Source organism: Neovison vison, chromosome 1 (assembly GCF_020171115.1).
Source record: "Neovison vison isolate M4711 chromosome 1, ASM_NN_V1, whole genome shotgun sequence".
Lineage (NCBI taxonomy): Eukaryota > Metazoa > Chordata > Mammalia > Carnivora > Mustelidae > Neogale > Neogale vison.
The window spans coordinates 308,173,821-308,189,180 of NC_058091.1; the positions used below are offsets into that span (position 1 = coordinate 308,173,821).

Consider the following 15,360-nt stretch of genomic DNA (forward strand, 5'->3'; position numbering starts at 1 on the left):
GAAATCATTCGAAAAGGCACACACTGTTTTGGCTGTTGTCCTGACGGTTTCGCCCTTGCCGGGTGACATGTCAGTGCTGTAATATTATGATACATCGTTCATTGTTGCAATTACCTGTGTCGGACTGCATCTAGGTCTCATGCTTGAGATGTGTGAACGAAGTAATGAGATAGAGAATCTCGGCTTGTTTTCGTTGAATACGGATCAAATACACGACTGAGTCTGTAAAAGATGAGCCGACCTGATTATTTCGTGGTGTATGTTTCAGGAGCACATAAATCGCCTTTTTAATTGAAATGCCCTTGAAAAGGGACTTCAAATTGCCACCTTAAGGTCCTGCATGGAAAGCATTTGCAGGTTTCGTGATAATTTTATGAATCTATTTGGAATTTACAAAATTGTTGGACTTGCTAACTACAGAGGCTAGAAAGTTCATCAGAGCAAAGACATAGAGTCTTCTTAAAAGACAAATAACCAGGACCCACGGTTCTCTTGCTTTATAGATTATGTCCCATTACTGGGGCACCTGGGTGGCTCAGTTGGTTAAGCATCTGCCTTCGGCTCAGGTCATGATCCTGGGGCCCTGGGATGGAGTCCTACATCAGGCTCTCTGCTCATCGGGGAGCCTGCTTCTCCCTCTCTGTCCCTCCACACTGCTTCTGTGGGCGCATGCTCTCGCTCTTTCTTTTGCTCTCTTTCAAATAAATAAATAAATATTTATATTACTTATACATAATACATTATCCATAATATATATAATATGTTAATTATTAATTATTTATCAAAATAAATATTTTTTAAATAGTGTGTCCAACTATTTAGAAGAAGCCGAAGATTTTGCTTTATTTGATTTCATTTTATTGACATTTCCAAAGTTCTGTGCACTGTTGAATCTGAACTTTCACCGCCCTGGAGATGTGCTGTCACAGGGGAGGGGGCATGGCCAGGGAAAGCCATTACCTCGGAGGAGAAAGAAGCAGCCAAAGGAAGTCTCAGTGGGAAGCTGCCCATTGTCAGGTAGAGTGGTGACCTGTGACTTTAAAGGACCTTTGCTCTTTCAGGAGAGCCCACTCGCCTCCACTAGGCTGTGATCTTCAGGAGGGTAGCGACCAAGGGGAAGGTCTTTGGCCACAGTTTGTTACTGGTTCCCCAGTACCTCCCTCTTCTTCCCCCTCCTTGCGGTGTCCCCCTCTGGCCCTGCCCACGTCCCCCCGGCTCCTCTTCCTCCCACAGGCTCTCCTCTTTCTCAGCCTGGCCCTCGCCTGGGTCTCTTGACTCTGTCCCTGCACCTCAGAGTTTCCCCAGCAGCAGTGGGGACAATATGTTCTGGCAACCACAATGGAACTTTGACTGCACTCCTCATAGTGACGTTGTATTTCTGGTGATTAGGCCTATAATACTATCAGTATGGATTCAACGATTTTTTGCAGGCTATTGCAAACTTCACCATCTGTTATATACTGTTTGCTTGGGACTCTATTTTCTAAATTACAAGAAAGAGGATTGCAGTTGTACTTTTGTTATGCTCTTCATGATGAAACTGGGACTGGATGGGAACATTTTTATATCCTCGCTTGACTTTTTTCCAGATTTCAAAATACCCAGTCTTACCTGTATTGGTTAATTGGCTTATTATTCAGTATCTAATGGTGAGAATGTATGTTTGCATTGTTCAGAAGCCTCACCAGGGAATTAGAGGGAGGGTGGGGGGAGTTCTTAAATGGCCATGGCTACAGGAACTGATGCTTTTTAAGGAAGACGCCTTATTTTAATATAAAAAAGGAAAGGGCTATTGCATGTTGAGTCTGTGGTCTCATTGGAAAGAAAGCCATGTTATAGTCTTGAGAAGAAAGACGTAAGGAACTTGAAATTTGCCCACATTGATTAGAAATGATACTATGGTCTAAAACAGTCAACAAGGGAAATTAAGGATGGGTTAATGATTATACAATAGTCTATGTGTGTATAATTATGCTCTTTCAAAAAAGAAGCGGCCTCACTATGGTTAAGAGAGCACGAGAAACTTGGGTTGCCGAGTCCTTCCTGCCCAACTCCCTCTACTCGCCCCGACCCCTCTCCAGCCACACAAGGGGATATAGCAAGCGCATACACGCTTCCGCCTTCTCTGAACTCCCATAGTGAGTAGGAAATGAGATTAAAGAAATTTGCTGAAAAAGACAATGGGCAAACTTTTGTGAGGATCCCATCTAAACAGAATGGAAGAAGATACAGCACAGCCTCTTATACAAAACATAATTAAATAGTACAGCCAGGCCCTGGATCTCATTTCTCCATCACTCACATTAACAGCGCCAGCTTTAACACTGTATCTTCTCGTTGTTCTCCTACTGTGCACTGCTGTGATGGCAAAGATAACCAGCCGTCAGATATCATGTGAAATCAGGGTGAATTCTCCATTGTTTGAAGACCTATTAATATTTTAAACACTGTGTACCCTTCAGGCACTGAGGTATTACATCACTATACAATACAATCTGCCACCGGTGGGAAGGTTTCGCGTGTTTTAGCATCCTGATAATTAAGTAGGAGATATAATTATATTAATACAATTAATGTGAACCAAAAGATAGACTTTGGAATTATTTCAAATGTTTCTGATATTGTGTAATCCAGAAATAACTACTGGGATTAACCAATTTGTCTCAAAAGAAATGTCTCTATGTAGGTCAGGATGAGATCATTTGGGGGAAAAAAAAAATCTACTCTTTTTGAGAACTTTTAAACCGCCAAAAAAAATCTCATTTAAGAGCCGGAGTCAAATTATATGGTCATTTTAGTTCTCAGAATTCAAAGCATAGATGGCTGGAATCGTGTGCGTGTGATAATTCTAGGCTACTCTCAATAAATAATACATGTCATTTCTGCTTCACTGAGGCTGTCACTTACTGCTCTAAATGACTTTCAATGCAGGGCCCAGCCTGCTCTCCCAGAGTGCACTTCAGCTCAATTCCAAACCTGAAGGGTCCTTCCAGTATCCGGCCAGCTACCATAGCAACCAGACCCTGGCCCTGAGTGAGACAGCCCCTTCGCAGCTCCCCGCCCGCAGCACGCAAGCCCGAGGTGCGGGCCAGACCTTCAGCCAGGTACGTGTGGGGATGGGGTGTCCGTGGGCTCCTAGGGAGCCGGTGGGGGAGCAGGGGCTGCTGCGAGCCGGCGGTGGTTCCCTCCCGCCTTTCTTAGGCATGCCCCGGAACTTGGAACTTAGGAGAGATGCCTTCAGGGCTGTGAGTGAAGGAAATGAATAACAAAATAAGCGGATCGAGTAACACTGAATTGTAGATCTTTTCTCGAGGAGTTTCTGTGAATCGCTCGCGCTGTACCACCTTATACCTACGGATCTCCGTGAATGTGTGTCTGGTTACTGTATCTGTGCCTCTGTGTGGCATAACTGCGACGTGCATTATGAGTTTGTGAGGGCACTGGGAACAAAGTTTTTTCTTCTGGAAAAATAAAATAAAATAATAAGCATGACATAATTTGGGGGGCATCAAGGACCATGGTATTAATGGCTAATCAAGTATGCAGAACTCTTCTGAAGATAACTGATAGGGGTTTAGAAGTTGTTACCCTTTGTCGAGTGGGATTTTGAGATGTGCCTGGCATTGTGCCCTTACTCCTGTGGTTTCGGAACACAGATTTATCAGGTGCCGTTGAGATCGGATCTTGGTGAAAAGAAGTAGCTACGAACCCGAATTTTTTTTTTTTCAAGAAAGATGTAAATGTTGTTTGCATGCTAATTTGGGCACGCAGGCTGTATTGGATCGACCCACCAGAATTAATATATTGATCGGCGGGCCATGTTGCTTTTTCAGCTATTTTAAATTTACTTTAATCTCTGCATTTTTGTTCCTGGGATGAAGCACCCACAACCCTGAAAGTATCCTTTCCAGCTAATGAGCTGTATTTCATACTTTCTGCATTAATGCATAATCCCTCTCCCAGGAACCTTGCCCCAGCCTCTCTCCCCATCCCGGGCTCCTAGAACAATCAGACCCACCCATCTCTGTCACCAGTTTATTGTGACTAGGCATCCAAGAATCTTTCCAACTAAACTAAAAGCTACTTGAGGGCAAGGCTGTTTTGATCCTTTATCAGCAGCCCCTGGCCCTCTCGATGGCCCCTAAGAAATGTCTGCAGACAGGTAGGCGGTAAGATGAGCTAGGAATGGCATAGCTCACTCAGTCACCGGGAGATGCTTAGTTTAGGTGACGTGGGCACAGGTGAAGCATACACTGAAAGGTCTCAGGGCATTTCAATTATTAAATGATTGCCTCAGCAAGGTACTAAAAACCTGAGCACCTTCTTCAAGCAACAATCTTTTCCATCCGTGGCGTTCTTTTAGCTTCTTGTGATGCCAAGCTATAGGGTATGTGACTAAAAGGGAGTGGTAAATAATACATTCCATGGAGCAGAATGGCCTGATCCCTTGTTGTGGTCCAGTATGGGCCCTGGCTCAGGCAATGCATCTGTTTGGATGGAGAATGGAGGTGTGTGTGGCTGGAGAGTGATGGTCCCCAAGTCACGAGGGCAGGTCACATACACAGAGGCTGCCCCTGGATCTCTACTGTTTCCCAGATCCAGGATCACTGTTCTTTAAAAGCGCTGGTCCGTTCTACCTCCCTGAAAGAAATGTGAAAGGGTATGTGAGGGAATACCCAAAACTAGTTTTTAATTTATTAGAAAAAAATTGTAGGTACAAGTAAACATGCATTTATCATAAACACAAAATAGTCTTTATTGCTTCTTGACAGAACACTATATGATGTTTGAAATATTGGGTGTTATTAGCATAGGAAATACCATCAGATTTTTTTCAATCTAATTCTATTTTATTAAAAGATGAAATGGAAGCTGTATGATTTCATTCTGTAGGTTTATATTCTTTTTTCTCAAAATCTCCCTTTTTTTAAAGATTTTTATTATTTATTTATTTGACAGAGAGAGAGAGATCACAAGTAGGCAGAGAGGCAGGCAAAGAGAGAGAGAGAGAGAGAGGGAAGCAGGCTCCCCGCTGAGCAGAGAGCCCGATGCAGGACTCGATCCCAGGACCCCGACACCATGACCTGAGCCGAAGGCAGAGGCTTAACCCACTGAGCCACCCAGGTACCCCAAAAGCTCCCATTCTTGAAAGGAAACATTTTTCTTCCCATCTATATGGACACTTTGACCATGATACAATGGTGTGGCAGAACATACATGATTTTGAATTCTTTGGAAGCACACAAGTGGGTCATAGCCCTTCATTTCTCCTTATATCTGGCTATACTTCTAGGTCCAATGGACCACACGTAGAAATAAATATTTTATATTCAAATTAACCTCTGAAAGCTATGATTTGGGCTTTTACCAGTGTTCTAGAACTTCTAAGACATATAAGTAGTAAAACAATAAACTTCTACTTTGTTTTTTTTAAATCTTGAACTCACTTATTACTCATGTTTGGCTTCTTTTTTTTTCCCCATAAATATCTAAGACTCTGGTAATTTGAGTGGAAAACATTGAATCAAATATTTTAAAAATCTGTATTCCCATAGCTGAGCACCATGGAAAATAGAAATGTCAATATAAAGTGAAAAATCAGTTAACTTACCAACTCATCTGCGAGCATCTTGTAAGCTCGGTTCATACATAGCTCTGTATGGCTGACTGTTAAAGCAAAGCTTTCTTATACAATGAATAGCTACCATTTATTGAGCATGAAGACGTAACCTGTTTTACATGCATCCTCTTATTCTCCACAACGGGGCCGTATTAGCTTCTACACCTTAGAGATGGGGGGACTCAGGCTCATCACATGTAGAGACGTTGTCCCATACCATTTTACGGCAGCAGTAGTGAAAATGGGCACAAAATCTTGACTGAGTTGAAGTCTAGTAATTCTGGCCATGTTTCATAGGTTTCCTTTTACTACTGACCGTTTTAATTGAATTCATCAGCAGCTCAAACCTATTAACAGGTCTATAAATGTGGGTAAGCAATATGGCGGTTTATCTCCTTCCGTGTGGCAGGAGCTCTTCTTGGAGCTAATCCTGTCATCCGAAAATTAACACGGGAGGAAAACAGTAGAGGCTCAGAAGGACAGGATGGGGCCTCACATTAAAAGTCTGTTTTAAAGTTTAATCAGAAAGTGTAACAAAGTTGTAAAGATATCAAAGCTCTGTATTTGAAGGCATCAGAGTTAATAGTTTGGAGACATCTATAAATGTTCACGTTCAAGGTGATAACGTAAGTTCGAGGCGAGAGTGACTGGTGTGCTCCTTTACCGTGGCAGGTGATGGGATGGAGAAGTCTGAACCTTTAAAGGTTGTTCCAATCCACTCGATGAACAGGATTGAGGCTGTTGGCGAATATCTAAATACTGTTTATTTTACGAAGTGGTAGATGTCGGTACCGTGATTTACTATTAGCTTTCACGTGCTGCTGGATGAAAGGCACGTTTTATGGAACACCCCATAGGCACTGTGACTTCCCAATAACGTCAGAGAAGGGCTGAGCAGGTAAACCAGTATGTTTCTTCTGCATCTAGCATTGTACCTTGAAAGTAGGGAGGCCACTTCCCATCCTGGTAACATCTCCTTTGTTCAGATCATCGTGGAACCCCTCTATTCCAGTGGTTTTGCTGAGCCCCGTGACACGTTCTTTTCAATATTCGGAGTGGTGTGAAAGGTCATTTCTTCAAGGCTGGATTAATTTTTAGGATATCTTGTAGTTAGAAAGCGCCAAAAGGGCTAGGGAAATTCAAATTATTGCCAACCGATGCCAGACCAAGTTAATAAGGTCAATAATCAATCAACACAAAAATATTTCTTTTTTTTTTTTTTTTTAGTCTAAAAAATATGTGTAATTCTGAAGGAAAGCAAATGGTTTTCTGTCTGGCTCATAAATCATGTCAGAATGCAATTTCAAAGGAGTATCATGCATGTTGAAAGATTCTAATTTCAACTAAAAAATACTCTAGTTTATTCAACATAATAAATATTTGTGGAATAATTATCACCAGGGTCTACAGGAGGCCAATTGCCCTATCATATCTGTCTGCAGGTAAAATTATGAGGCATAGAAGGTGAAATAAAATATTAATTCTTTGCTGTTACCCAAACTAAAATCCTTGAAAGACATTCTCCTCAGATTCTAAGTTGAGTACCTAGGGCCGGAAGACACAGAAGGTAAGACTCTTCCCATCAGACCCCAAAGCCTTTTGGGGAAGTAACATGAGACAATTTATGGTTATTCATTCCCCGACCCTACAAGCTCCGTGCCCCAGCCTCAAATACGCTGTGCAGATCCTTCTCTCCGTCCTTTCCCGCTTCTCCCTCCAAGTTAACCTTGGCCTTTCTGTGACTCTTGTGAGGTCCCACAATTAAAGTCGAGCTGCTTTTCCAGGTACTTCTGTGCATCTGTGGGTTATTCTTTAATGTATCCAAGATGCTCCCTGTGTTTGTTGCACACCGCGAACTGTCGTGGGTTCAGGATAAAGAAGTCAAGAAAAGGGACGCGGTCCCCACCCTCAAGGAACCCTAATTCTAGCAGCAGCCATGGAAACTCAGAAAAACGACCCCGGGAATAAGTAACATAGCTCGTCAGAAAGCGATGATGTCTTTGAGGAAGAGATGAGGCAGAACAGGGTAAGGAGGATCCAAGGTGCGGGACGGGGTGTGGCCTGGGGGGCCTTGTCCAGAAGGTAACAGCTGGGCAAGAGCTGAAGGCAGAGAGAAAACCAGCCGGGTGTGTGGCTGTCCTGGGGACAGTGCATGCAGCGGTGAGGTGGCCCGGCACATTGACAGAACATCTTTTTTTAAGATTCTATTTATTTAGTTGACAGACAGAGATCACAAGTAGGCAGAGAGACAGGCACAGAGAGAGAGGAGGAAGCAGGCTCCCTGCTGAGCAGAGAGCCCGACTTGGGGCTCGATCCCAGGACCCTGGGATCATGACCTGAGCCGAAGGCAGAGGCTTTACCCCACTGAGCCACCCAGGCGCCCCTGACAGAACATTTTGCAAGGAGGCCAAGGTGGCTAAAGTTGGGCGCAGGAGTTTTCGAAGGGATGGGACTCCCTGTGGGTTATTGTGAGGGTCTTGTCTTTTCCTGGAGGAGGCACAGCATGGCCTGACTTGTGGGTTGAAAGCATCATTCTGTTCTAGCAGAGGTAACGTCCTAAACTTAGTCACATCAGGGTTTCTTCCCCTGAGATGGCCTCGATGCAGGAGCAGAAACCAGACCCAGCTGATCTCCACATGGCAAATAACTGGCCCGGGGTTCCCCAAGTGCTCGTCAGGCTCCTCCAGCCCCAGCCTTATTCTGTATTTTCCCGCCGCAGAGGTGGGGGGCAGGGAGCAGACCGAGAAGCCGGCCCCTCCAGGCCCTGCCTGCTTCTGCTCACATACCATTTCCACGGGTTGTATGAAATGCCGAATACAAGACTTTAGGCATAGAGGAGTACCTCCAGAAACGCTGTCTCTCCCCCGTGCACACATGCGGTAGTCTCCCCAGGCACTTCTTCCCGCAAAGAAACCAAATATGTGGGAGATACGAAAGGGAGCGCCTATATACAGGGCACTGGCGGGAGCCTACAGATTTTAAAACCACTCTCATGCCCTTCAGCAGAATGAAAGTAAGTGTGTGCACATTTGTAATCCCAGAAGATGCCTGCTTGTTACCAGAAATGAAGAATTGTATCATAATTTTGCAAAATAAAACTGGACAACAGTGGTGAGCCTACAAAAGCAGTAAACTTTTTCAGAAGGAACTTTGCTGTTTCTTTTTGATCTGACCTACTTTTTGAATGTGGCATTGACTTTTATGTCTTAAAAGTGCTCATTTAGACTATATCATCATTATAAATACATCGTCTGCTCCCTGGTGCTCCTGGCGGGGCGTTCGTTGAATTTGGATCACCACTTAAGAGGTGCAGTTTCGTGTCAGGTCATTGTGAAGGTCAAGGCGATGGAGAGTTCTGTGGATGGTGGCTTGGTGGACAGAGATCCACATGGTGCAAAGGAGGAACAAATCCCCAGTAAACACCTCTGTATTGGCCGTTGAATGGAAAGGATCATACAGACATGTGGGGTGACAGTCCTCTGGTTTGCTTAATTATGAGCGAAGTTGTTGTTTGGTAATATGTAGGAGCAGTGAAGTCACCAGTGAACTTGGAAAACACAAAATCACAGGAACGTATTTAGTATAGAATATATACTGTACCAAGCATTCAGAGGAGAAATCATGCCATTTTGTATAGTTTTCTCAGCATGTTTGTGGGAAATGGGCGGTTCCTTTGTTTTTAAGATAGTTTTCAGATGACCACTATTAGAAATCCTTTCTGGGGCACCTGGGTAGCTCAGTGGGTTAAAGCCTCTGCCGTCGGCTCAGATCATGATCTCAGGGTCCTGGGATCAAGTCCCGCATCGGGCTCTCTGCTCAGCAGGGAGCCTGCTTCCTTTCCTCTCTCTCTGCCTGCCTCTGCCTATTTGTGATCTCTGTCAAATAAGTAAATAAATAATCTTAAAAAAAAAAAAAAAAGAAAGAAATCCTTTCTCATTACTCTGCTTTAAAATCCTCCCCCTCCATGTTCTGCTTTCAGTATAAATATCTATAATCTGGCTTCAGTAATTGAAACATCTCTCGTGGCAGGGAGGGAGGGTATGTGTTTATTGTACTAGAGCAGTTCTTCCTCTAAGCAAATATTTGGCTTCTTAAAGCAAATACTGAATGAACCTCTAGCTGAAATAAAAATTTTCTGTAGTATATTTTTGCCAAGGCTTATTTGGTTTTTTAGAAAAAGTTGCCACCCAGAAATCCCTCCTTATATATTCTTTAAGATAAATTTATATAAGACATGTCCCTGTTTTTGTCTGTTTGATTTTTTCATTGGTAGAGGCTTTTTTTTAGAAGGATTTATTTATTTGCTGGGGGAGCTTGTGAGCAGGGGGCAGGAGGAGCAGAGGGAGAGGAACAGAGAGAATCTCAAGGAGACTCCCCACTGAGCAGGGACCCCCCCCCTGCCCCCACCGCAGGGCTCAATCCCAGGACCCTGAGATCGTGACCTGAGCCGAAATCAAGAGTCAGACACTTAACCGACCGAACCACCCATGCGCCCCTCCATTGGTAGAGCCTTTTAATGGCCATATGACATCATCTTCTGAGTATTTATTGATAACGACCCTAATCATACCTTTATTAAAGGGAGGGCAAAGGTAGGAAAAACCATCCCCCAGGATGTAAAAATCGGAACCACCCGGTTTGTACTAGTGACTGGGAAACCCTGAGAAAATAGGTGCACTGTTACCTCCTTCTCACTGCAGGGAAGGGCTGATAGGTTTGCAAGTGCCTCTGCTCCCTCCCGCTCTCTCTCTAATTGTGGGAGCCTCGCCTGAAAAGAAAGCAGTGAGAGTGGTCTCCATTTTTACCTCAAAGATTATAGCGCTTATGGCCCTTTTAATTGAATTGTTCTCTTCTGGGGAAGGAATTCCATGCAGACTCCTTGGTTTTTCAATTAAGTTTACTTTGCTCTGGGCACTACGTTTCAGTGTTAGTACAAGGTCACTGCCAGGTAAGCCCTGCCCTTCTGTCTTCATCCAGCACTGATGACTCCAGGGATAGCCTGAACTGTGAACGGAAGCTGTCTCTTTGTGTTTCATGTTAGTTTTTCCCAAAACCAGTGCTCCTCAGGGAAATTGCTGGACAAGGCTCTTGATTTTATTTGGCTATTTCCAAAATCAAACCTTTCTCACGGCACAAGGATTTTCTACCTTGGGACTTATTTTAAAGAGTGGCATTCCTTTTAAAGTTAATTTCAAAAGAGAAGATACCAAAACGGTGGTGGGGAGGGTGGGCAATGATTGTAGTGTTCAAGCAAGTACATTTCATCCCAGAGGGTAAGTTCAAGGGCACAAAACTTACCTGGGAATGTAGATCCATTTTAATTGTGTTGTGTTATAGGAGCATTTCAGACAATACCTAAATGAGACTGTTTGGCATTTGGAGGCGTGATTTCTCTTCATTTCCAAGTTGTCAGAATAAAGGACTCTGTCCCCCTGAGTGTGCAGACTCACTCTAGGAAAGTTCCACATGCTCTCAGATGTTTTAACCAACAGCATGTAGCCAGTATTTCTAAATCAGGTTACCAGCTTGACCTGGTTTAGAAATGTATTTCTTCAAAGATGTCATCTTAAAACCACATCCAGTTTTTCAGTAGTTAAGAACTATTCAGGCTTCTTAACTCATCGGACAAATCTTCTCCAGTCTTCGCTTTTATTTTCTTAGTTGCATTCCCGAAGACAGCTGCCCAGCCCCTTGCTCACCCAATCAGGGTCACCTCCCCATGGCGCTGCTCTTCCACGCCTGGCCGGACTCGCCCTGTTGCCTCTGCCTTCCTTGGAAACGCGCTTTCTGGCTTTGCCTCTCGTGGCATTGTTTTTGCCCAGGACCTCCTTAGCCTCCACAACCAGGAATCTCTGCGCCAGGAATGACTAGGCTCACCCGTCTGATGGTAATCCCAGGAAAATGAAAACGATGAGACAGCTGGTGGGGAACAGACAGCTGACCCCACGTCATCAGGCTCCCTCGCGGAAGCCTCAGGACAGGGTGTCCCGTTGCCCATTCCTGACAGCGTGGGCCTGGCTGCCTGGCATTCTGGGCAAATATTCCTCCTGACCCAGAGTTGGGGGCCTTGCTGACAGTTCCGGGAAACTTGGCAGGTCTAAATGCATCTTCACGAGGGCTGCCCATAAATCATGGACCTGCTTTATAAAATGTGGTGCTTACCACGGTGACACGGCTGACTCATGATCTGAAGTCAAGGTTCCCGAGACAGCCTGAGCTGTCAAGTCTTTTGTTAACGGCTGCAGCATAGCAGGCCTTTGTTGGGTTGTGGTGTTTATTTTGTTGTTGTTTTGGTTTTTTGTTTTGTTTTGTTTTTGTGGGTTGGTTTTGTTTGTTAGTTGTTGTTTTTGTGTCTGTTTGTTTGTTTTTGTCACTGACAGGTCTCCAAAGAATGAACATTAAGTTTCTGAGTTTGGGGAATTTTTTCCCCCCATGTTGCTCCATGCCCATCTCTGGACAGAAGATAAAATGCGAAGGGATGAGGAAGCAACTGTGCTCGGTGTTGAGGCCAAAGCCATGTTCTGGTCCAAGACTGCCATATTTTCAGGGGCTCAGACTTCCAGAAAAGAACAATGTCATAATTGTGTTCTGGATCTGCCCCAACTAAAACTTCTATGTAAATTTTTAGGCAAATGAAATATCTAATTTATAAGAGCTTTGATAAGCTATATGTATTGTTCATGTCTCCTTTTTTTAAAAAAGATTTTTATTTATTTGACAGAGAGAGAGAGTGAGTGGGGAGCACAGCATGGGGAATGGGAGAGGGAGAAACAGGCTTCCCGCTGAGCAGGGAGCCCAGTGTAGGGCTGGATCCTAGGACCCTGGAATTGTAACCTGAGCAGAAGGCAGGCACTTAACGACTGAGCCACCCAGGTGCTCCCTTCATGTCTCATTTTTTTTAAAAATCCCTACTTTTTTTTTTTTTAACTTGAGATACAATTTATATAAACTATCCATTGGAACGAGAATGTTTCTTTTTTCTCTTGATAAATTTCTACAATGAGAAGTAAGGAAGGAAAGACATTTAGCTTAGACCAAAGTCAGCCTATTGGAAACTATTTAATCAAAGTGTTTACTTGACAATGTTCTACTTCCTTGTTAATTTCACATAGGTGAGTGTCCCATTTTGGAGGGGTTAGGAAAAACAAAGTAGCCCTTTGTGTGGGTCTGTTCCAAAGAGCTGAGAATGAAAATACCAACAGAAATTGTCCTTCTCGGGGCATCTGGGTGGCTCAGTAGTTTAAGCCTCTGCCTTCGGTTCAGGTCATGATCTCAGGGTCCTGGGATCGAGCCCCGAATTGGGCTCTCTGCTCGGAAGAAAGAAAGAAAAGAAATTGTCCTTCTCAAAGGACAAGAGTATTAGGGGGCAATCTGCTCCAAATATGTAGGAATTTTTATATTATTTTAAGGGTCCCATCATAAAAAGATTATTTCACTTCTTATTGCATTTCCAGATATCCTTAGGGAAGAAGGTATATAGTAATTAGTTTTTGTTGATGTTGTTGTTTTGGGTTTTTTTTTTTTAAGTTTTGGAACTCTACCTATAAAATTAGATTTACAGTTCTACAGTGTTAACATACTTTTAAGGTAGAAATGAGCTTCTATGACAGTAAAGTAGGTGACATTTTATCCATGTTAAAATCTGTTTATATTCTTTTTAACCCAATGACCTAGGTAGTAATAAGCCTAGGACTGAGGCATGGATTTTGTATCCTTAACTAGCTAAGAGTTGCTAAATAAAATTACATAATGGAACAAAACAAACACAAGAGTGGAAACAAGCTCCCAAAAGAGTACCCCTTTTGTCCAGCTGAAGCAGAAATAACAGAATTCTCTTGTAACCAAAGAATAGTTCCTGGGCCTTTATGACTCCATCCGAAGGGAGCCTAACACCCCTATGTTATTTACTATAAACAGCAAAGGAACTTATATCACAGTCCAGTAAGGTGGCCCAGCAGCTACATTTACCTGTTGAAGTTCAAATTAATTAAAATATGTGTTAAAATCCAATGCCATTTTTAAGTACCCAGTAGGGTCCTGTGTCTACTGGCTATCATACTGGGCAGTGCAGATACAAAACACTTCGAACAATCTTAAAGAGCTTGTAAAAAATTTTATTTCTTGTGTTTTAATTTTTTTCATGTAAAAAATGGCAAAATGTCACCAAGATCCTACAATATTTAAGAGATTTCTGAACTGGCTGCTAGAGCCTGTCAAAATACCGGAAGCCGATATGGCAGTTCTCAAAACTTCCACAGCATTGGGGGCTATTAAGGACTCTTTGGAGACAATAATATTTAGCATTTAGCCCTCCTGAGACTAGGTGTTCCAACAGACTGAAAGGGAAATTAAATGTGTGCCAAGGGTGTTCAGCGGTTTTCCTAGGACCCGCATCATTCTAATGTTTAAATCCTAGAGTTCTACATGGCATTGCTTTAATTTATGTTATATATATATACTTTAGTATAGTTTAGTATTTGTATACTGATACACATACTAATAAGTATACTTTAGTATTTGTTGTATTAGAAATCATGCAACTTGGTAATGGCATCATTAATGTCACATAGGGTTATCATGAATGGTCCATTTCCAAGCCATTAACACAAAGTATTTGTCCCGTTATAAGCAGGGGACTCTCCTTAGAGCCTCTGGGGTTCTCTCTTCTCCTTTTGCTCCTGCGGGAAAGGTTTAGAGAAACTTCCTATCGTAGGCTTTTCTGCTACTTGTCAGCTGGGTTTTGCACAGCGGAATGTAGCTCAGGCCCCAGGAGAGCTTCAGGAAGAAAATGAAGGAAGAAGATCCCTGTCTGTTGCTATAGTGGTGGTTCTCCGTCACCCACATCCGCCTCCCTGGGGAGGTTGTTAGAAACTCAGGCTCTCGGGCTCGCTCCAGACCCCTGCATCAGATCTAGATCTTCTAGACCGGGGCTTTAAACTAGCAACCACCTTCAGAATTGTTAAAACCGCCCCTGGGCCCCTGTCCCAGAGCCTCCGATTCAGTTAGGGTGGCCTGGTGCTGACCGTGTTGGGACCACGCTCGGAAAACCAGTGCTCTGGGGAGAACTTGTTGGCCTACGTGGTTGCACATGGGAATCACCTGGAGAGCTTCCTAAAAGCCTGCTGCTGAGTCCCACCTCCAGAGATTGTGTGAATGGCTAAGGTATAGCCTGGATACTGAGATTTTTTTAAAAAAGCTCCCCACTCATGATAATACACAGTCAGGTTCGAGAAGCCCGGCCTGTGCATTTCTTGCTCAGAACTTCTACTGGGATAGAAGCAGCATTGGAAGTAAGCAGCTCCCTTCTGACGACTCTGGCAGATGCCAGAAGACATTTCAGGGCTCAGGAGGAGCTCACGGATTCTATCAAGCTTCTCCACCCATATAATCCTCACATAAACCCAGCCCCATTGCCAAAGACTTGGGACCGGCCTTATTAACTGCTCCTTTATTCTGCAAATATCCGTGGTACCTCCACCATGAATCAGGCCTTACTATAGTGTCTGGAGACACCTTAGTGAACAAAGCTTTGGTATTTCCATTTTCCTTTCATTCCTAACGTTAAATTCAAACTAATTGCCTCAGTGGTGTTAAAGGGAAACTAGAGCTGGACAGTAAAGTGGTGAACACAGATATTATTCAGGGGAAAAAAAATTCCCTAGTAGAAGAAAAGAGACCTCAGTAATGAACTAGGCTCTATCCTTACTTCAACAAGGAAAAGTGGGATTTGTGGCCAAGGG

At 43.5% G+C, this 15,360-nt stretch overlaps 1 protein-coding gene across 4 annotated transcripts in view; it reads left to right on the forward strand.

Annotated features, from left to right (window-relative positions):
- The window catches only part of CTNND2 (catenin delta 2), a 906,151-nt gene that overhangs the window by 514,268 nt on the left and 376,523 nt on the right, over positions 1–15,360 (forward strand). For all 4 annotated transcript variants that reach the window (XM_044233797.1, XM_044233772.1, XM_044233780.1 and 1 more), the window contains one exon: positions 2,932–3,104. In XM_044233797.1, coding sequence (XP_044089732.1) covers positions 2,932–3,104 — 173 coding nt within the window. The remainder of the gene's footprint in view (positions 1–2,931; positions 3,105–15,360) is intronic.